This window comes from Poecilia reticulata, chromosome 12 (assembly GCF_904066995.2).
Source record: "Poecilia reticulata chromosome 12, P_reticulata-male-v2, whole genome shotgun sequence".
Taxonomy (NCBI): Eukaryota; Metazoa; Chordata; class Actinopteri; order Cyprinodontiformes; family Poeciliidae; genus Poecilia; species Poecilia reticulata.
In genome coordinates this window covers 14249264-14272602 of record NC_088841.1, presented here as the reverse complement: position 1 = coordinate 14272602, position 23339 = coordinate 14249264, and the positions used below count along the sequence as shown (strand labels likewise).

Sequence of the window (23339 nt, the reverse complement as noted above, 5' to 3'; positions counted from 1 at the left end):
CCTTGCTGCATTTCACTGTGCAAGAAATCATAGATCCTTCTCTGCCTCTGCTTCTTAAAAAAAAAGCAGTGGCATGAAAAGGAAAAGACAAATAAGATGGTGAATTTTGTTTCTCTGTCAATAAAATCTGAACTGCTCTAAGCCCCGTGTTCGGCAGGTCCACCAGTTCAATCTCTGATTGAGTGCAGAACCAAAAACAAGAGCTTTTTCCTTCAATTGCCAATACGGACTGGAGCTTTGACCTTACCCTCACCTCTATTATCTTCCTCGTCTTCACTCTCACTCTCATCTCTTAGCACTCTCTCGCTGTCACAGATGCCTATTGAATATGTGGAGAATCTTCTGCTCTTTTTTTTGCCTTATTCTAGTCTTCTTCATGTCTTTTTTCAGAGTAAACACTGAAGTAAAAAATGAATATTTTTAGGCTAAGAAAGAGCAAGTATACATCACACTGCCTCTATAGCATTAAAAGAAAATTCGAACAAATGACAACATTTCTATCTTTATGCACTACATTTGTTTTACAAGTAGTTCATCAAACCTCTGACACCACTGTGAGCTCAGGATGCATCATCATTTCTATCCCAACCGTGCTTGGATCTCAAGGTTCTTGTAAAATAATCAAAAGCCGTTAATGTGTGGCATATTTTCCTCACACAGAAACTGGTTATGAACATGAGGAAACCATCCACCTAGTGATTAAAATATTTGTCGTTCCAGTAATCTTGAAATGAGAAGGAAATCCTTCTGCAGACAGCAAAGACAGAAAGGCTGAGAGAAAAGAATCTGTGAAATGCACCTTTTAGGAATGGCTCTGGAGGATGAAAATATTTCAGCTCGTTTGCCACATGAATTGAGGTTTTGAACAATTTGCGATTTCAGCGGGCTGTGTATGTGAAGTGCTTCCTGAAAGGTATTAAGCAAACTTTTGTGTCCCTGACTTCATTTTGCAGTTCCTGTGAGTCGCTTTTAATGCATTTGTTCATTCATCATTCTCATAGTTTACTTTCATACGGTGGAAGCAGGAGACTGATCCAGCTGGTGTCAGGTGAAATGTGGGATATAACTTGGGAAGCTCACTGGTCCAGTGGGATAACCCACCAATTACAATCAAACTCTCTCTTAAACTCTATATAAAACCAGTAGGTCACTACACATGCATGTTTTTAAAACATTACAACCCTTAACTCTACACAGAAAGGATTTCACAGACAAGATCTGAAATGGCGATACTTCTTCTGTCAGGGAACTGCCTTGATATAAGATGAACCGAAATGTGAACTCTTCACCATGCATGAGGAAAAAGCCAAGAAAATATGTGTTAGCTTTGCTTGTGCGCTGCTGAAGGCCTAGACCTTCATGTTCATAAATCCGAGGTGCTTAAATCTCATCAACAAGCACACTCTCTTAGTCATAGCCTTGTTGGCTTAGCTGAACCAAAGTGTTCCACTCAGGAAAATGCAGTTTGGACTGTGTCCTTATAAGGAGCGATGATGTGTTGATTTGCACATTTTTTACTCATAGAAGAACTGAAAAAAAAACAAACAAGCTAAGTGATTTCTCACCAAGATGTTGATGCAGATTCCTTGTCCTTGTGGTTCCTGAGAGATAAATCATCTAAACGGGGATCTCCCCATACTCTACTTTTCAGAAACAATCTCCGTAGTCGAGTTTCTTCCACTCGCGGCAGAACTCACCAGTCTCTTTACCTGCTGTGTGTTTGTCACTTCCTTTTAAATGGGACTCTTATTGTAACTCTCAATAAGAAGTCACAATCAAGTGGGGAATAAGGTAAACGAGGTATACAGTAGACCATCTACTCATGGTTCAAAATTGTAAATTCACTTATTTGAGTATTTCTCAAAAATCCACAGATTTTTTTCAAAGAAAATATTCAAAACAATGGAAAGAAAATGCAGTGTGGGAAGTTTAAATAACTAGGCACAATGCAGCCAACCCAGAAGCATGATTTATTTTTATTTGGGCTGATAAGAGTGGAGATAAGAAAGACCACTGATATTAGCTCTGTGATATTAGCTCTGTGGTACAGCTAGAGTTTTAACAACTCGCTGTATGGAGAGTAGAGTACTTTGCCTAGTGTCGTCCACACACTGAAATTACGTACTAGTAGTGGCATGAACAACACACGTAAACGGCTAAGGTTTTAGATAAACTCAGCTTTTTAATACAGACAATAGCCATGGTACGTGCCATTAAAGCTAGGAGCTTGGTGACTGCAATGTGTTCATGCCTATGTGAGCATAAGCTACACTTTTCACAAATCCTGCAGTTTGGATAAATTTCTGGCTAGTTAGCATAGCCAACCAATGACGACAGATAAAAAATTTCCCCTTAACAGTAAGTCGTCTCTCTGCCATAAGCACAGCTGTAGCAAAACAACAATCTTAAGCTTGTGAACAATCCTTACACCAAGCAGCGCATACACAAGTGTGATCAACAGTGCTAAGACCCTTCTCCTGCCTCTGATTGGTTGCTTCTGACCATTCTGTGTATTTCTGAAGATAGTAGTAGCAATAGTGGCAATAGTTTTGAGAAATATGTTTAAAAAAAACAACATATTTTTTAGAAAAGTTACATACTGCAGCTTTAAGAGCACTAACCAACTGCAGGCTAGCTACCTGAGCAGATATCCTGACTAATTAACCACCTTATGTTATTCTTATGTTACTCTTTAGACTGTAACATTATGCCCAGTTAGTCGAAAAAAGCAGAAGCAACAAGAGGTTCTTCACTTTGATTGTGCTAAATATTTTGGTTTTGATTTTTGGTGTTAATATTGTGAAACTATTCTTTCTCACGATTATCATGCTTACTGTGAGAATGTCACGTCAGCCCAGCCCAGCCCACCCGTGATTCTGCTGTTTGAGCTTTCTTACGGCCGCAATTCAACAACAAGTGCAGCTAATGCGACTGATCTTACATCTGACTGGGTTTGTGGTTAATATAGCATCCCCTACTTCTAACAACGTGAGAGCCTCCTCCTAACAAAGAAGGCACTTTAGCCTATTGAGAGGCAGACTATATCAGCGGTTTTACGTACTGTGGCACATGCAAAACACTTAATATGAAAGGTATCCCTTTTTCATCCACGTCTAATCTGTTTAGATGTTGAGAAACTGCTCATATTCAGGGGAAGACAATATCCGTTGTTTGTTTTACCAATACCTGATATGTGTGGGTTACATTTAGTTCACCGTTCTTCATTCCAGCAGTGCCACGACTCAAGCCACCTACTTGCAATTTTATCTTATTGATGTGAGCCAGACTGTTTGCTGCTCCTTCAAATAAAGTAATCAACAAGCGTAACGCTGGGTTGGTTTTAATGTCAAAGAGACTAGATACAGACAGCACATTATCTGCACAATCTCGGCTTCAGATGTTTTGTTTGTGGTGTCAGATCAAATAGTAACAAATGCAAAATATATAAAAAAAACAAAACAATTAAGTTCTGTATGAAATCGCATTGCACTTTGTTCGCGCAGCAAATATACACAGTTGACGCTCGTCCTTTGTTAGCGTCTAATTTGTGTTTGATTTTTTCTTTAAGATAAAGAAAAACGAGATCGTCTGGAGCAAAGTCTGTGCAACTAACACTGAGAAGTCACCAATTAGAACAGCCAGTGGCAGAAATAAGACCACGCATCGACTCCCTCCCTCCCCTTCATCAATTAACCCGATGAAATCAAATTAACCCACAAGGAGCCGTACTCCCCTATGGCATTTTGCAACACAAATCAAGAGCAACGCACATTATCACACACGGGAGGCAGGGGGGGAAAAAAGTGATGAAAAGCACAACGTGTGTGAAAAAGGAGGTTTCTGTGTGGGTGCTGTGGACGCCAAACAGATGCCTTCCCTCTACCTTCTGCCGCCACCTTTAAATGTCCCCCACAAAAACAAGGGGCTGTCATTTGATCTGTGCTCTGCTGTAGCATCCAGCTCTGGGAGGTGAGCAAGCCAAGCGACCTAATTAGAGCGAGCGAGGGTCCCAGGGGCTGAGTGACGGATAGACCTGCCAATCACACGGCAGAAAGCCCTTCGCAAAGCCACGACTTCTCTCACCTGACACAAAGAGAAGCAGGCAGAAGGAGGAACAGTGGCGGAGGAACCAATAGGATGCCACGGCCATTAGCAGAATAAAACCAACTGGAGCATCGGGGACAGTCAGGTGGTCTCTGCTTAAATTATTCACGTGAAAATAAACAATTTTGTCGTAATTTTTTGTTAAACTAGAAGCAACGAAGGGAAGAGAGCTGCAGAGGAATAAATAAAAACCCAGAGACACAAAGAAGAAAAACAAGAAGAGAGGGAAAAACAGTTACTAGGCAACATAAAACATCTGTACGAATTCAGTAAGCTCAAGTTTAGAGATTTCTGTCTCCAGGGTTACAGTAGAAAAATAACACCATAAGTCCCTTACTGTACTCTAAAAATCTGTGCGTGTGTACTTGTGTGTTGGCATTTCTAGGGCAGAACAAAAAGCTCAATTTGTTCTCCTGCAGCTGGAATTCATGAGCTCAAATTTACCAGATGATTATGGCTTCATACAGCAGGATTACTGACTGAGAGCAGTTAGAGAACTGCTTAACTTGTGTTTAAAAATTACTCTGGTAATTTTAGTCCAATAATTGTGCAATTAGCACTGCATGGTGGCTTCTGAATTGGCCATAAGAAGCAGCCAGTTTTATTGTTCTTGAAACTGGGCAAATGGAGCAGAAGCAGAATGAAAAATGTCTCATTTGGCTTCTAATTTCCTGCATTGATTTTTAATTTCTTTTTCTTTTTCCGCTGCAAAATAATAAAAAATAAAAGACAGCAATGCAAAAGTCAACATTTAATTTTCTTTTCTTAGCCATCAAAATATCAGTAGAAAAACTATAAATAACCCTGTGTACGAGCATGCAGGACGTAGCCTGGGCCGGCCTGTCAACATCTCCGCAGGTCACACCTGAACAAGTTCCAACTTGCAACTCGCCTGACTGCTGTCTCAAATCTGTTGTTTACTTACTAACCAGGAGTGGCTGCCAATCTGAGCTTTAATGCTAGAAGTTATCTGCCGAGCAATACAAATATGAGAGCAGTCACACAGCTTATGCGCCTCACAATATATTATTCCCAAGACAACTTTGGCTGCACTTGTCTGTGTGGACCACCTTAGAAAGTCCAACTTCCCTCTGTCACGCCTGTTCAGACACTTCCACAAAAACCTGTCTGCGTCTCTATTGTCCTGCACTGCCCATTCATCCTGTAAAGCAAGCCAGCACTGAAATAGAGCTGTACAAATTTTCATTAACATCTGAAAAATCATGAGCGTCTGTCTAATTCACGACGGGAGAGAGCGCCATTCGGCAGAGCAGAGAGAATCAATGCAACACAAACGCTTGTGAATCAACCGTCTGTGCATAATGTGTTTGTTCTCATCAAGCACCCGTCCGATCGGTTGCGGATAATCTCTCAATGGAAGATCAACATGTGATAATTAGAATTTGCAACAGCACGCCAGGCAACGTTAATGTTTTCTGTTTCTCTCCCCCCTCTCTCTCGTTCCGCAGCACTGACATCCTTTAACCTGAGAGCGCTGCTAACTGCTGCTGAATCCCAGCCAGCCATGATATCGGCGAAGCTGTCTGGCTTGCAGAAAATATTTGCCCAGTTACAAGCGGGGCAGGATCTCCCTTTAAAGAAATTCTCCCTGTCGATATGTGGGCAGTCAGGTGAGGAGACTGAAAACAGATCTTCTGCAGACAATTCCCTGAGTTACTCCTGTTTGATGGCGAAGAAATACCCAGATCTACACATTTTATGGTTTTAGAAAGTGTCTTTGAAAACAACACTGAGCTTCAGGAATTTGGCCTCATTAGAAGGCAGTGTAGCAACACCTTAAGCAGGGCCAGCCTGGCGTATGAGCAAGCTTTGCTACTACTTAGGCCCCCCGCAGGTTCCAAGAGAGATTCTTCAATGATGCTGTAGACGTATATAGGTGTTGTAAATGTTTAATATCAGAAACTAAATGGGACAAAATGACTGAAAAAAGGTTGAAAGGCAAACGAGAGGAGACGCCATCAAAAAAATTTTTTTACGAATAAACGTTTTTCTGATATACTTACTTAAGGTAAAAATAAATTGATATTTATTCAATGTGCATATCAACAAAAGCCTGCTTGGAGTTCTGAGAATTATTCACACATATTCCAGTTTAATGCAAGAAAATCAGTGAGATTTGATAATTGTTGCACACTATTAGCAATACAAGCCAATGACAATATATTTCTCAACATATTCTGAATTTGAATAATGTAGCGGCATGTTTACTAATGGATGCATGGAATAACATAAGTTATTGAATGTAAGCCGTCAGTAATGTCAATAAAGACCTAGCACTTTGTATTACGCATGAGGCAGCAGTATTGGAGTTAGAATTACAACTTGTACATTAAAAATAACGATGCTGACAAATAATATAAAAAGATAATTTATTCAACCGATAAAATGGAAAGCTCAACTTATATGTCTTAAACCCTGCCTTGCGCTGGAATAAGTTAGATATTTCACAGCATATTTTATTTAGCATAAATAAATAAAGCAACATCGAGTGATATTAGCGGTTAGTATGCATGTCTGGCTAACGAGCCGACTTTCTCGCTTTCGCAGGCATTTGATGGCACCACTTCCCGCCCATTCCTGCCAATCCTCGTTTCACACACAGCCTTCTTTCGCCCTGCACACATGCTGAAACACCAGCAGGCACTAAGAATAGAACACAGCTGGCACTGCAGGGCTTACATATTTCACACTCAAGCCACCATGCTGAAAAAAAAAAAAAAAAGGAAAAAAAAAACACCAGCCCATCCTGTCCCAATTCCAGCTCCGGGACCAGCGGTGGTTCCCCTCCCGTCCCGCGTCTCCTCCTTCCCCTCCCTCTCTCTCTCTCTTCCCACTCCGCCTTTGAACTGTTCTTCACCTCTGTGGCAGGGCTCTGACAAGCCTGCTGCTCAGATAAGATCCATGACTACGCTCCGGAGAATTTACTAGAAAAGAGATGTGTTGTAAAAACAGAAGTGAGAAGATCCCGGCCTTCCTGTTTCCAGCTTACACTCCACCCTGTTTCTCTGACCCACGGCGAGGCTGACTCACAAATCATTTTCTTTACAGCAGCCCGAATGCCTGTTTTTCTCTCTCTCTCTCTCTCTCTTTCTCTGAGTTACAGTGTTCAAACTGTCGGGATGTTCTCCCATTGCGATGACAAGGAATTCCCACAGCAGTGACAGGGGCAGATTAGTAGGAGGACCTCATATATACTCAAGGTGAAGCCAGCTCTATCTGTCTGGACTGTAAGCAAGCAAAGCCAAGAGCACAGGTTGGGCGTAGGGGGTGGATTGTTTAGTGCGAATCAGCCAGATGGAGATGCTCCGCGGGGCATGCAGCAGAAGACAAAGATGCTGCCTTGGAAACCTGCACTTTTTTTGTTCCCTTGACGGTGGCGCGGTCTCAGCGTCACCTGTAATCTACACCGTCATAACATTTACATTTCAATCCAATTAAAGCCGAAAACGCTCATACCAGCAACTGGTTCAGAGTGCTTGCATTCAAAATGGTATAATTATTTGAATACAATCATTATTATGTAAACTGTATTAATGCCGCAGGTGAGGACGTACAAAAAGCCTTGAAATCACTAATGGATGAACAATGACAAGCTGGATAATGAATTATTGATTTTCACTCCTGAATTACACTAAATACAAAGATTTCTTTTCACTGAAGGGGGAAAAAAAAGACTGAAAATTCTTTGTGCTTAAGTTGATAATATCACAATAGGCACAAGAATGGAGCTCAATCAGCTGGCATTACCAGACATAACACCAGTTAACGCTTCTGAATGAGAAATGTAATTAATAGATGAATAATGACAAGAAATCTAGGAGGAAAAGCCAATATTTAGACTCCAGCATTGCATCATATTTTATTTGATTTTACCAAAGCAATGTGTGCATGGAATCTTAAGATAGATTTTTTTTTAATTATTATTATTATTCTAAATCATTTTTTAACACAAAACATATAACAGTTGCTTTCCAAGCATTGAGCAGAGGTAGTTGAATCCCCCTCTGATTTGAGAGGTTGTCATTATTTCTGCATTGCTAATGTACCTGCAACTACTTCTCAGCATGGTTTCTAATTAGACATGCAGATGGTGAAAAAAAAAAAAAAGACAGACACCACAACAATTTCAAACAGTGTATGGTCAGCAGTGGAGCTGGGAGACAGGTGGATTTAAAGAAGATGGGTCCACCTGCTTCATCGCTCTCGCTGCAGGACTGTCTCTCAGTCTCGGGTGGCCTACACCCAAGAGCGCATGTATAAAATAAATGAGAATGATCTCATGGGAGGCTCTGGTGACATCATATTAGATGAACAAATTGACTCTCCTCTCCAGAACAAGAGACTCCTTTTTTTCAGCTCTATTCACCTTTTTTTCCCCACCAATTTCACAGTTGTTTTGCTGCGTGCAACCTGAATGTAACCAATGAACAACAAGCTAACAAAAAAAAAAAAAGGGAAACCTTGAATCTTGACCAAACTGATTTATCAAAGCCGCTTTGTCTTGGAGATTAATTGGGCATGAGAAATAAGAGCTGCTTGAGTATTTCTTTTGCATGCAGCTAAAAAAAAAAAGCCATCGTGTCGTGACATATAAATAAATTTTCCTTACTTAGCACTGAGCATACAGACCATTTTTCAAGACAGCAGTTGCCTAACTGATTATATTCAGCCTGAATATCTCCGGTTAAATATAGACTCTTTTTTTAGACTAAGCAGTTTTACTCCTTATTGCACAATTTATAAATCAAACTGTAAATATGTAAAATACATATTTCCAAAGTAATGTGAGAATCCATTTGTCTAAAGTCTGTCATAACTTAGAGTAGTTAATTTTTTTTAGCCTAATGTTTTGTGCCACAGGCAATTTCAAGATTGCTTCTTCTTGTCCAGTACAAATTAATGTTTTTTTCAAAAATTTGTCTGTAATCCAATTTAACAAAACTTTCAGCAAAACTATTTACATTTATAACCCCTAACTTCCTGTAAAAACTGACGATAAGTGTCTTAACACTAACTTTATATTGTAAGCAGCTTGAGAAATTATGTTTATCTTTAAATTTGATTGTGGGTTTAATTTCAAGTAACAATATTTTAAATGGAAGAGGTCATTTCTATAATCCACTTTAAAAGCTCTGAAATGGCTCTATAAAAATTAACCATCTATTTGTCCATTTATGTTTTATGTGTTTACGTTGATGTCTGTTTTATCCTTTTTCTTTTAGCTTCATAAACTACATTTTATAGAGCAATATTCATCAGTTTGTACCTTTTTAAAATTGCTTCTTTTACACCCAACTTTTTCGAGGCACTGCAGGAAGTTTCATGCTGACCATGCATCGAATTGCAACCTATAAATAAATGTTTCTAGGTTCTTTTTTTTTTTCCTGTAAGAAAATGTGGTTATTTGACTTCCATAAATATCAGCTGCTTTCTCTGAGCTTTCAGAGTTATTGTGGGTTGATCAGGGATCTTATTTCGTATTATTCCTAAAAAGGAGTCAAAATCAAATTAAATGGGCATGGGTGTTATATAAAGCCTAAATTTAAATTATATGTGAAATCTGAGAAATATTATGACTATGTATCTCTACATTTCAAGAAAATAATTAGCAGAGAAGAAAAATCAGCATATGGACTGTGCAAGTACTAAAGTAAGAAATGGTTTGCTTAGGGGTAAAAAGTAAAGGAAATAGCACTGGTGCTAAATGAGGTACAAATAACCAATTTAAATCAAATACATTTTTGAGTATGGCTGATCTAAGACTGGATATGCATCTTCAATTGGGAAAAAAAGAGAAAGCAACACATTTTTTTTTAAGTTGCCACTTTCCTACTTAAAACTTGTCATCCATTTGTACTTAGGTGATCATATGTGACTAGATTAAAATGCTACAACAGAGCCTGAAAAAAAAAACCCGAGCAAGGTAATCACTGAGACATTTTACAGCTAAATACTAAACAGTCTCAAGGTGACACACGGGTCCCCTTTAAACGTACTTTATACTTCTACACAATATGTAATTAAGATAATGGCTTTCAAGTATTTACACCTGCTATGTACTTTCCAACATTTACTAAAATAATGTATGATTCCAGCTGGAGTGAAGCAGCGCTCTACAAAACCTATTCGCATTTCTCAGTGTAAGAAAACACCTTTGTTGTGGATTCAGCTCTCCAATATCGCAGGAGCACAAGCTCATAACTACATTTCTAATGTTTCCCAGGTTTGCATTAACTCCCAATAATTCATCAGCTCAGCAAACACTCTGTCCGAGCGCTGCCTCTTTCTCATCCCTAAGCATCCCTGCACCCTCCACCACCATTAATAACGAGAGCAAATGCAAACAGGATGTATTAAAAAGGCACCACTCCTGATTACCTGCTTCTCCTTACAAGCCATGGCCACTCACCTGCCATAAATCACCACGCTGCAGCTATCTCCTCGAGCCTCATCTTTGAGCACTTTATTTCCTCGCCAGAGAGTAGCATCATCGTTATACAAGCGAAGATCGCTGTCGGGATACAGTTGGGCTAATGAGCACCTCCTAGTTGATCACATTAGACCTCTACATGAGGACACTTAATTACCAGCGTTGCACTCCGCGCACCTCTGTTGAGAGGAGAGGAGAAGTCCCTTAATTAAGGCCTACCTCTGTTTGCACAAACCTGCGTCGTCGGGACGCAGGGTTTATTCACAAGCCCAAATATGGGCGATAAAAAAAGGAGTGGTGCACGAGTGCGCGTGTGCAAAATGCAGCACGTGCTGCGTTTGTGGTACATATGTTTGTGTGGGCACCGGGATTTTTCCCTCTCCCCGCTACTTGTGTTTGTGAATGCGTCTGTGTGTGTATAATATGATGGCTGTTTGAAGTTTGTCTCCTGAGTCTGCGTGGTTTACAGTGCGCTCAGTATAAACACACACACACACGTGCGCGCGCACGCACACACAGTGAGGCTTCCTGTGTTGTGTGGCCTTTAACTGTCTCCTCCTTGCCTTTCATAATCAGCCTGGAACTCAGTGTTAAAAGGAAACCTGCCCAGTCCACAGAAAGATGTTTGTTTTCTCTGCCTCTCTCTCTCTCTCTCTCTCTCTCTCTCTCTCTCTCTCTCTCTTTTTTGTTCTCTCTCTCTTTCTCTCCCTCATTGCTGTCTCCCTCTTTAATTTTCTCTCGTGCTCTGTCTCGTTCTTTCACTCTCAGTTTCTTGCTCAAATAGGCTGAGGCTTGCAGTCAGGAAATGCACATCAGTCATAATACTTTCCTAAAATGAAAACAGATTCTGCTGCAGTCCTTCAAGCCTCTCGTTGAAAAACCTTCCTCCACCCTTTTCCCTCCTTCACTGCCACTTCAACTCACCAGCCCCGGCTCTTTTCTCCTACTTACAAGGACCTAGTTTGCTTTCTGTCACAGATGGTTGATCACCAGCACACAAGACAGTTGTTCTGTGGGTTGTGTGATTGCAGACGATCCAGAGTATCTTACACAAGCCTTGACAGTAATCTGCTGTTGCCCCCATAAAGTACCCTCAATATGGGCACTTATGCTTTCTAGTTAGCTGTTGTTTTTATTTTTTATTTTTTTCTTTACTGTTGTGGGTTGCAAATCAGTGTGAGGGACAAGGTTAATGCATGCTGGAATGCCGTTTAAGAGCCTGTCAAGAGTTTGCTACAAGACCTTTTGTCTAAGAGTGCAGCCATCATGACCTACAGGGAAAGGTTAGGAAGTTTCCCACCTTATCATTTGTGGAACCCTGACAGACAAAGCTAACATCGCATTAGCATATTTTCTGAGCCAGTGGGCCATCTAATGGATGGAACATGCTTACTGCGGATTAATATCATTTGAATGTTGTTGTTTTTTAAGCTTTCAAAGCATTTAATGTTGATCTGATGGCTTAAATCAAACAGCTAAAGGCTGCATGCTGGTAATAATAAGACTCCAAGAAATTATAATGAAAATATGTGTTGCGTTTTATTTTGTGCAAACTTCCATATTGTGCTTTCTCAAGCAATGTGCATATGAAAAAAATTGTTATGGCTTTTTCTTGTAATTTCAGTAGTATATTATTGCCTACTTTACTTCCTCTTGTTGTAAAATGTGAAACTTCATTAAATTCAGCCATGGACTTTGTGTCTATGTGGATTTAAAGATGCGCTTCACAGTGGAAGACAGGATGCTGAAGATCCCTAGTGTAAAAACTTTACATTTGCATCCAAGTCGGAAAAAGTGAGGGATCACATCTGTGGCTTTTTTTTTTTTTTTTTTTTAGATAAAATATATTAAATTTTATTAGCAAATTTTGTGATCAAGTAGGCCATCGAAAACAAGCAACATGTTTCTATGCAGTATTTAGTTTTAAATGGTAAAAAGTATTGAATAAAATAAAAAGAAACAAAATATCCCGCTTATCATTTCAAAGCATTAGATGACTTTATATCAGCTATAGAAAATAAATTTAAACGCTGCATGACGCCAGTAGCAAACTTCAAATAGATTTTAAGGCTAACATTTACACAATATTAATTTATGTTTCGTGAGCATGAACAAGCTAAAGACGAGGTCTAGACGGAAAAGTACAAACTTTAAATATTCCTCAGGTGAAAGAGATCTTAACCCAGATATGAGTCGAAAATGTTTAGTAATCTTGCCCTTGCTTGTCATTTATGCAACTTTAACTGACAACGCTTGCATGTGATTCCTGTATTTGAAAATCAAACATGTTCACTGAGACAAGTTATAATTCTGTCAAAAACTAACATCAGATACAGCATGAATGATCAAATGCTAAGTATCGTCAAACCACTTTGTGCTTCATAGAAATGTTATAAAAAATGTATATTTACAGTTTGCAAGCTGCCAACAAGAAGCTTCAAGGGGATTATGATAGAAATAGCTTAGCTGTGTTAGAACAGCTTTCTCCAACAATGTGCCAGTAAAAAAAGTGCCATGTTTCAAGATATATCTAGTAAAAACAGAACTTCACTTATAGATCAGTCTGAAATATTCAGAGTTTATTCCCAACTTAAATGGGAATAAACTCTGAATTTGATAAGCATGCTTTTAGTTGAGGTTTGGGTCAGTGCACTGACGCAATATGCTTACTGAGAATTAGGATATTTTATTTTATTTTATTATGCAGGCTAAAGATTATTTCAAGGAATTTGACGCTAATACAAAAGAATACATGCTGCTGACAGCTTCCACAGAAATATAATGACAATAGTTTAATGTGAAAGTGTGGAAAACGTTTTAGCTCCTATTTTCAAAATAAAGTGAGAGCATCACACCAAGACAATGAAGTCAGTTCAAAAATTCTGTTTTATCCTCTGTATAAGTAATCACATTAGTAGCCAAATTAGTGCTTCTCGCAAAAATGAGCAAGTCTGGAATGTTATTAAACTCTGAACAAAGCCACGGCAGCTCCATGTTTAATAATCCATCTGGGTAAAACTAAAGTTGACTTAGAGATCAGAGTGTGAAATACTGGCTGATTTCGCTTTCCAAGCCAAAGAAAACTCCTCGTCCAAACCGTCAGTATCGGTTCAGGTCAAGAAGTGTGTCCATATTTTCTGATAAACACAATTGCAACAAAAGATGTTTTATTTATGCTGATTTGCCACAAATGGAAACAACTTTTTTTCTGTATTGTATTTGCAGAAAAAAAAGACTTCCTTATTTATAAACACTGATGCCACCCCACACCACCGACCCTTAAAGTGTCAACATCAAGACACATGTTTCGCTGCTGCGTCCGTCTCAAACCAGTACACACGGTGTGCTTTACAATTTTGTCCTGTCTTGGACTCCCCTGCAGGAACCCCGCCAGTTAGTAACCGCTGAGGCACTTGCCAGTCATAAATATTCTCAACAAGCCAGCTGATGGATGGTCTCTTTCACCCTCACTTTGAAAAGGATGTTCATGATGGCCAATAAAGCTCCAGTGAGTGAATGAGAGCTTTTTTTTTTCCCCACAGAGGGAATAGCCTCGGATGAGACGGTGACAAGGACACAATCACAGTTTTCGGCTGTGTCAAGCTAGGAAAATGTAAGATGCACAATGCTGCATGTGCATCAGAATCAGTGCAGAGGAATTCATGCAAGAAGTTTCTGAATAGTTAATGATACCACTTTAAAATTCCTCTCTCCCCGGTGTCAAATATGTAAATTCTTTTGAACAAAAACTTTTGCGCAAGCCTCAAAATGCAAAGAAATGAAATAAAAAGTCTCTGTTTCTATTTAAAAACATTCTCTGAGACGTATTTAAATAGCTTTGGTGTCACACTTAGTACAGTGTAACACAAGAGTCTGCTGCCGGTTCGCAACCTGCACCATCACCTGAAAAGCCCTCAGGACCCCTATGTTGTTGTGGTTCTCGGCAGCCTGAGATCAGTCTCCTGCATGCCTTTACACTTGACTTGCTTGCTGTGGTAAGACAGTTAACTCACTGATTGCAGGAGGAAAACTGTGAAAAACACGACGCTTTGTCTCCTGCAACCTCAAAACCAGTGAGTTCTGCAAAAAAAAAAAAAAGCCATGACACTGCACGTATGGAGTCCAACAGAGTTTTTTTTTTTTTTTTTGCAGTTTCCGTTTTACGCATGTTATTGTCAAAAAATGTTGACTCCTTTTTTTCTGCTACTCTTCAACACTCTTCATGTCCTGCTGAAGTAATTTCACACATGTTAACCTATTTTTTCCCCCTCTTTCTTTCAAAGCAAATGAAAGAATCCTGAGATAATAAACAGAGGCTTCCTCCTTCAGAGTTAGTTTCTTGGCTTTGCAACAGAGTTCCAGGAAGATTTCCAGCAATATGATTAAGTAAAAGTAGAGGATGATAATAACAATAAAAATCTGCTGCTTTTTGTGTCAATATATGCTTGGAACACATTGGATCTGCAAAAGCACGCAAAAAAAACCCAATGTAATTGTAATTTGTTTGATTTTTTTTTTTTTCAATTAGGTTTTTCTTTATAGGTTGCACAGAAATGATTCATCTAACAGGTTTAGTGGTAAAATGTGATAGTTCGCATGTGTGTCAATGATTGCCCAATAACAACATCACCAATTGCTTCACCTTTGTACAGCAGGCAGACATATATAAGCGTGCCTCCCACGGTCTTATGACCTGTCTATCATAGCTGGCCAAGCATGATTTATTGATACCGTACCAGAGAGAAGATGTTGGAGTGGCAGTCCTCAAGGCTTGCCCCGTTAGCCACCCAATTCGCCGTTGCAGTCATAATCGTCCGCCTTTGGGGTCGCCAGCGCAGGGCATGTCGAAATCCTTACATCGGTATCCAAACACCGATCAGGGGTGACAAATCGGTTCCCTTGTACGAGTCTTACAAGAGCCGCGGATAATAGACTCGGGATGGTCGGTATCAGAGAATGGGCGTATTCAAAACGAAGTGCACAATGCATCCATAAAGCCCGTGCGTATAAATCCAAGCGTGTGTTGAAAGAGCGGGCGAGCGAGAGAGAGGGAGATAATGTGGGGAGAGAGGGGGGGGAGAGAGAGAGAGAGAGAGAGAGATCACAACATTGTTACAATCCAGGTCAGGCGATTCCAAATGCGATCACTGTCATATAATAGATCCATTTCAATCCACGCGCAGAGGAAGATCGGCTTGTCTCCAAATCAGTCTTTCCGCATGTAGTTTCATCATTAAATCGCCCCGATCCATGAGAAAACCACTCCTTTTCTCCTCCTTTCTCAGAAAACAGCCCAAATATGTAGAAATTCTACGCGTCAAAACTTTAAATAGAAACGCTGCAAGGGAAAAAAAAAAAAAAAAAAAAGATCAACTCAATACAAAAAAAAAGGGCAATTGCCATGCAGGATATCTGATTCCGTGTGCTCCACAAGCTGATGCACCACTTGTGATAGTTTTTGAGAATTGCATGCGCTATTTATAGCCCTTCTTTCTCTTGCCACAACCGTTCCTCTCACAATGTAAGCCAGTCTGGCTCGCACAAACAGGGCGCTGCGAGCAGGAATATTTAATCCCTCTGTTGCTTCTGAACCAGACGATCCGAGGAACCCGATAGCTGTATATATGTAAAAAAAAAAAAATTAAATAAACACAAAAAAGAAAAGAGAAAGAAAGAGATCCACCCCCCGTCCCCTCTTCTCCTCCTTGTTCTGCGTTGCTCCTGGCGGACAAAGTCAAGCGGGTTCCCAGCATTAACACCCAAAAATCATGGGTCAAACCATTCAGGCAAGAAGAAAGAAAAAACTATTCGGACTCTCCACCAACCAGGGAAACGAGAAGCAGGCGACTGCTGTAGACGGAGGTTTGAAAAAATCCTTCCTTCCTTTCAGTTTTATATCATTACGAAACGTCCTCTCAAAGCCACAAAAGCCCCAGCGTTGCAGAAAAAAAAATGTCAGATAGGGCTTTTTTGTGTGTGTGTGTGTGTGTGTGTGTGTGTGTGTGTGTGTGTGTGTGTGTGTGTGTGTGTGTGTGTGTGTGTGTGTGTGTGTGTGTGTGTGTGTGTGTGTGCGTGCGTGTAAATGTGTACACTTCCAAGTCAAAAGTCACCCTCCTCGTCTGGCGCCGATTCTGACATAAAGATTATGTTGAAAGGCTGCAGATCGCTCCTTCACAAAGCGCGCATCATCCGTGTATTTTGTCGAGAAACCGTGCGAATGTTGATTTAAATCCTCCAACATGTGCATGATTTCCTCAACCGCAGCGGCTCCTTCCTCATTGTTTATCTGTCAGAGTGCGTTATTATACTGCTCGATGGGCGTGCGCGCAGTCTGAATGTGTCACTCTCTCTCTCTCTCTCTCTCTCTCTCTCTCTCTCTCTCTCTCTCTCTCTCTGTGTGTGTGTGTGTGTGTGTGTCTGCGCGCGCGTATGTGTGTGTGTGTGTGTTTTACGTGAGGTGCTGAAGCTTTTCTTTCTTTTTTTTTTTCGCGAACCATAGACCAGCCTACAAGGCATTGTAATAATGTAATGGCGGTCGGAAGCGTACTACAGAGACTCGCCTTCCTATTTGGCCAAGTTTGCACTCACGTGACCAAAGTCTGGGATTACAATCCTGTTTAAGTATCTGTTTGATGAGACGCTGGATAGCAAGATGGAACAGACCATCTTACTGGGAATCCTTTTAAATCCCACCTACCTCCTCTCCCCCCCCCTTCTTTTTTTTTTAAAAGGGTGTATACTTTCTAATATTTTGTTCAGTTTTCTCATCACTGCGCGGTGTCATTCTGCATGCATCAGTTACATAATATAACAGTTCTCACAACAAGAGGGTGTGAGAATAGAGGTCAGCATGACTTACTTAGCTTACACTGTGTTTCATAAGAGATACAGAATCTATGTAGGTTAGTCTCACAAGCTGCAAAATTGAAATTCACTCTGGACAAAAAGACGAGATCTCTGCTCAAGATCTGGAGTTATTCAGGACTTAAGACAATAAAACACAATGTCCATGTCTAACCACCCTGATAAGCGAATTTATTCATTAAACAAAATTAGGATTCACTTTCATAGTGGCACCCGTTAGATGAGAAATATCTTGCAACAAGTGAGCATTTTCTCTTAAAATGTGTTGTGTTAGAAGGGACAAGAGGGGCATTGGAAATTATTACAGCACGTTTGATAAAAGCTAAATTGTGATACTTATATGACCAGAGCATCTTCAAACCTGCAAATGTTGTGGGAGGTTGCTGGTCTTTAAGATTCAGTTTTAAAAGTGATCCTTGGGGTGGGGCGGAGTATTGGACTTTGTTTCACTCAGAATCTTTGGTTCCCGAGTTGGATGCTACTTTGACATATATCACCTAACTAAGCATCGTTGCAGACCTTGTGTCTTTTCAGAAACAGTTCAAAAACGATTTGAAAACAGGTTTAAGATGTTTGCTTTGTGTGCAAATTAGTTAGACCTGTGGGATAAACAAGTAGCATCTGTGGAGGCCCGACAGCCTGAGAGACTGTTACCGACCTACAGACTCTTTTCCTACGTTCAAATGTAAAATCAAGAAATTATCAACAGTGCTGAGAAGTTTTGATCACTTTCTTTTCCTTCATGCCCAGAGAGAATGGCGTTGCACCACATGATGTGAAGCTGCCTCTCCAGAGAGACTCAGTCTGTTGACAGACTCTGAATTTCAGCCGTCTGGAGCTGGAGGCTCTCTCTCTTGTCCTCCAGCAGATTTCATATAACAAGAATCTGAAGCTGGTGAAGAAAGTGCTTTGTGGTGTAGATCAGTTCTTTCAGTGCATAAAAACTTGTGTTCCTGACTTTTGCTGATTAAAGCATTAAACTTTCAATGAAGAGCTAATTACAAACATCCATCTCTGTCTAACTGTAAGAAAAACACAAGTTTATAGTTATTTGGAATTGACGGCTCATGTTTCCTGTCATTCAGGCAGGAGCAACAGCTCATTAAGATCTGCAGGTACTGTCTTTAAATAGCAGGCTATTATGCAGTTATAGATATTTGCATTAGAAATGGAAATTAAGGTGTAGTTTTTCTGAACATTAAGTAATTTCCCTACTTTTTAATCCTGTTTTCTAAAACATGTTTCCATTATAAACACTTGTATTTTTTTTTCCCCTCAAATTCATTAATTCCACATTTCATTCCCTTAACACTGACTGATTTGTTTTCTTTCACCCAAGCTGAGTAACTCTAGACTTTTTTTCTCCACATTTAACGTCTCCATAACACTTTGTTCCCTCAGCATTTAGTAATTCCATTGTTTTCTCAATGGTGAGTGATTTGGTAAATTTTCTCTCAGCAGTAAGTAACTATAATTTGTGTTATTGACACAAAGTGATTATAGTTTGTTTGTATTTTTTCCCTTTTTTTTCAGAACCCCCCCCACAGTGACGTATTATGGTGCAGCTTTTTCGTCTTTGTTCTCCTGCTACAAATGACTGACTGAGCGTCATTCAAAGGGATTCTCTGGTTTTGCCCGTGGTTGTATGCTAATGAGATTTGGGTGGGGATCAAAAGAATGAGATTGCAGATGCATAACAAGATTTGCTTTCTTGTTTCAGCTTAAAGAATGTGTATTTACATGATGACTGTATTCTCTTAAACTACTATGGGAGTGTTTCATTCTATGTCTGCAAAAGAAAACTGCAGAGGCGGCAAAACTGTAAAACGTTCCATTTCAAAAAGAGAGAAAAAATTTTTGTTTTGAATGGAGATTTCAGATGTTTGTGAATAGCTTACATTTTTTTTGTATGCTCAACATTTTTAATCCAGAAAAACATTATTTAATTTTTTTTTCAGCACAGGAAGTTTAAGTTCTTACAAAAACCTAAATTGACACTTTATGTGCAGTCAGGCATCGATTCCAAAAGCGCCAACATTGGGTGAAGGTTGCTGACAAGCAACAACAGCAGAAACTAGTGTGTCAGGTGTCTGATATGATTCTGTGATCCAGTCCAAAATTCATGCAAATATTGACAGAAATTTGTTTGTTATTGAAATTTGTATTCCTCCAATAAAGTACTTGGTGAAATATTCTAATTTTTGCATGAAATGTTTGGTAAAAACGTAACGTAAGACTACATTGATCCAGTATTATTATTAATTATAAACATATGCGACATGTTTAAACTAGTATTCTCTGGTTTTATTTCTTTATTAAAGTAATTTTCATGGATATACTGAACATCTTTACATATGTAGCAACCTGTAAGGTTGACGAATATTATTCTGTTAGTAAGGATTCTGTCACTTTATGAAACCTTTGATCTAAAATAACAGCGTTTGTTCCAGGTACAAGCCGGCACATGATCTGCGACCTCTTATTTCTTCGAAACAAAAAGAAAGCAGGGGGACGCGGAGGAGCGCTGGTAAGGGAGGGCGAGTGGTGAAAGATATGAATCAGATGGATGAGCAGCGGCTTAGTCTGGCGGTTATTGATCCCTCTGCTCCAGGAATGATCCAGATCTCATTTGGACACTTTTGTCTCCTTTTGTTCGATACATCCTCAGCGGCTTTGAAAAGACTTGTGCTCGGTTTGACACACTTGGTATGGAGCTGATGGGATGAGATGCTTATCGGTTTGAATAAATCTATTTCAATATGCTGCGTGTTTTCACTCATCGGGCCCCCGCTGACTTCATCTGCACGAGGAGAAGAGACGCATCTTTGTTCTGATTAAAGATAGCACGGTTGTCCTGACGCTTTCTCGAGGCAGTTTGACGAGATTAAGCATATTCATATTTAGACACAAGATGTAGATGTCGATGTCGATGTAGATACGGACTGAATCATCGCCGCTTAACGCGGTAGATGTTTGTTTGCTTGACAAGACTGTGGCTTAAAACCGAGCACAGATAAAAACCAAAAATAAAATAATATAAACACAGGGAATACAACCGTCTGCTGGGAACATTATTACCGCATTGCACATTCATGAAGGTAATACAGTGCCTTGCATATTTCTCACATTTTGTCACGTTACACCTCCAAATAATATATTCACAAATGAAAATCTGAAAAGTGTGGCTGCATTTGTGTCCAGCCCTAAAAAATCTGATACCCCTAAATAAGTTATCACCTTCCAAGGTCAGAGAACTTTGATGGAACAACTTGCCTTATTAGGACCAACAAACACACCAAGCTTTGGAGAAGTTTGAAGATGTAGGTAGAAATTCACACCTGCTTGTCTTGAGACAGAGTTGAGACAAGAACTTTGTGGAAGGCAAGACAAACTCTAAAATCAAACTAAGGCAAAAACTAAGGCTGTGGTCATAAGAATCTTGTTGTTACTCCAACTTTTCGAAGTTAAAAACTTGGTTACATCTCAGTGCAGCAAGGAGATTCACAGCAAATTGTGGTTAAAAATATGTGTTGCAGCTGTGGTCTTGAAACCAAGAGTACCACAGTACTATTCGAAGCTCAAGTGGGGGAGTGTGTGAACCGGACAACTGTGAGTTGTTTATGAAAGAGTGGCATGAAGAAATCCATTTAAGTAAAGTCCTTTTGCAGTTTTCAAGAAACTCAATAAACAGGTGGAAGGAGAAGAGATCAAATGAAACAAAACTTAACTTTCTAGCTAACGTGCATGTTGTGAGAAAACGTTTCTAAAGATGAGGCAATCCTGGAAGAAGACATGTGCTACGCTGCACAAAACTTGAGTCTGTTAATAGTTTCCTCAAAAACATACAATATGTGGCCAAATATAAATATACTGTAAATATCTGATTTTAAGCCTCGTCAGAGTGGTTGAAGGATTTTGTGACATAGCCGATAATGAAACTACTTTCTTCCTTCTCTTTCTGCACAAACGTGATTGTGACGGTGAATGGACAAAGATATAACCAGGACAGAAATGGAAGCAGATGAAAATAAAATTTAAAACGTGGCATGATTGGAAGGAATTTATATTATGCATTCAGCTATCTGACAGGGAGACAAACAGCTGGGCAGACCTGCTTCCTGAGAGTAAAACCAAAAGTGGACCGAACAGTTAGGAAAAATAACAACAACGAGCCGATGACAGTCTGGGACGCCTCAGAACCTGCAGACAATCTGTGATTTAAAGTCTCTCGCTTTCCCTCTCTTTTCTGGCTCTGCTATAATTTTCCCAGCTGGAATGATGGATGAGGCAGTGTCAGCCCATGTTCATTATAATGCACACCATCTATTCTTCTCAGCCGCACTCTCCGCGCTCCAGGAAATGCCAGAGCAGTATTGGACCCGCGAAGAGAAGAGGAGACTCCCATATGATTTCGTGGGGAGAATTTGCTGCTAGGTGTGTGTTAAGTCAGTGCACAGTAATCCATCAATCACTAATGAAGATACTTTTAGGCTACAGCTTGCTCTTAAAAGGAGCTTTGCTTTTAGTGTGAACAGCCTTTGATGCCCATCATCTCCATTGCAATATGCTCATGTTGAATTAATAATACTCGAGGTCTATTTGCCTCAGTTACCTCGGTGCGACCAAAGAGAATTTGTTCCCTGGAATGTTTTTTGTTTGTTTGTTTGTTTTATCTTTTCCGTTCAAAATGACATCTTTATCGAAGAATCTATTAGAATTCTTTATGCCAAAAAATTAAAACCCAAAATGTAATTTATTTACATTGTTTTTAGTTTATCTTATATTACACCAGCTCTGTGATTAAGAAAACACTTATTTTCTTTTAAAAGTTAACGGATCTTGCTTTCAGTCTAATATTTCAGGTCCTCCTATAGGAGAAACTTTTATTTCTAATCACAGAGCATTTTACTGGGCAACAGTTGTCTTTTTTTAATTTTTTTTATCCAAAGTCCTCCTGTTTGGTTTGGTGTCATTTTAGTGAAAATATGCAGTGCTTTCCCTGAATAATTGATCAAGCCGGCAGCATATGTTGCTTTAAAGCTATGTGTGTCACTCAGCTTTAATAGCGTCTTCACAGATGTACAAGTTACTCATGTCACATGCACTCACTGAAGCTTTGATAAGAGGCTTGAGAGTCCCTCTGTTTAGCCTGCAGGATGCAGCATTCAGGTTTTTTTTTTTTCCAGTATTCATATTTTTGTTGTGTCATATCACTGATGAGTTTTCCACATAGCCTCAGTTCTTCTTAAAAGACCTCTGACTCAGAAAAGACAGATTTATTTTATTTTATTTTTTTGTAGATTTAGCTTTTATTTGAGAAGGCAGCGATTTAAATGTTTTAATTATAGCAGTTTAAAAAACATTTGTGATCCTATTTTTACTGGTTTTGATACCTGCAAAGATATTTATCTGCTGATTATCAAAATGTTTTGGCATTGGATACACTGTGCACTATATGCGATTTAAAAGCCCTTTTATTAAACGATATCATGAAGCGCATTAAACACAGACTGGAAGTTTCAAAGATATTTATATCTCTAGATTAGTTTTTTTTCCACCTAGAGTTTATCACAAATCAGTACAACCACAAATATTAAAGTGTTCTTCTGGATTTTGAGTGCAATCAACGCCTGAATCCGGAAGTGAAGGGAAAAGGATACATTGTTTTCAAAAGGTTCTACAAATAGAAATGTGAAACATTTGGCATGAATTTGCTTTGAGCTCTAAGTTAATCTTCAGGTGCAATTTCGTCACCAAATTTATCTGGTATGATTAGCAAAAGTATGATTTGGCTATTCAACAAATTCACAAGTCTTTTGCAGCCTCCAGGAGCTGCATCCATCTTTCCTATTGTGTTTGTTACTTTTCAGATAATATTTAGAAGATTGGTTTTAGAACAGTGTCATTACAGATTCATGTT

The 23339-nt window shown here is 39.5% G+C and overlaps 1 protein-coding gene across 2 annotated transcripts in view; it reads right to left on the bottom strand.

The window, feature by feature from the left end:
- Positions 1 to 16913, bottom strand: part of LOC103473798 (mediator complex subunit 13L) — a 99564-nt gene extending 82651 nt beyond the window's left edge. For both annotated transcript variants that reach the window (XM_008424295.3, XM_008424296.3), the window contains exon 1: positions 15292 to 16913. In XM_008424295.3, coding sequence (XP_008422517.2) covers positions 15292 to 15363 — 72 coding nt within the window. In that variant the 5' untranslated portion in view covers positions 15364 to 16913. The remainder of the gene's footprint in view (positions 1 to 15291) is intronic.
- Between the last annotated feature and the right edge of the window lie 6426 nt (positions 16914 to 23339).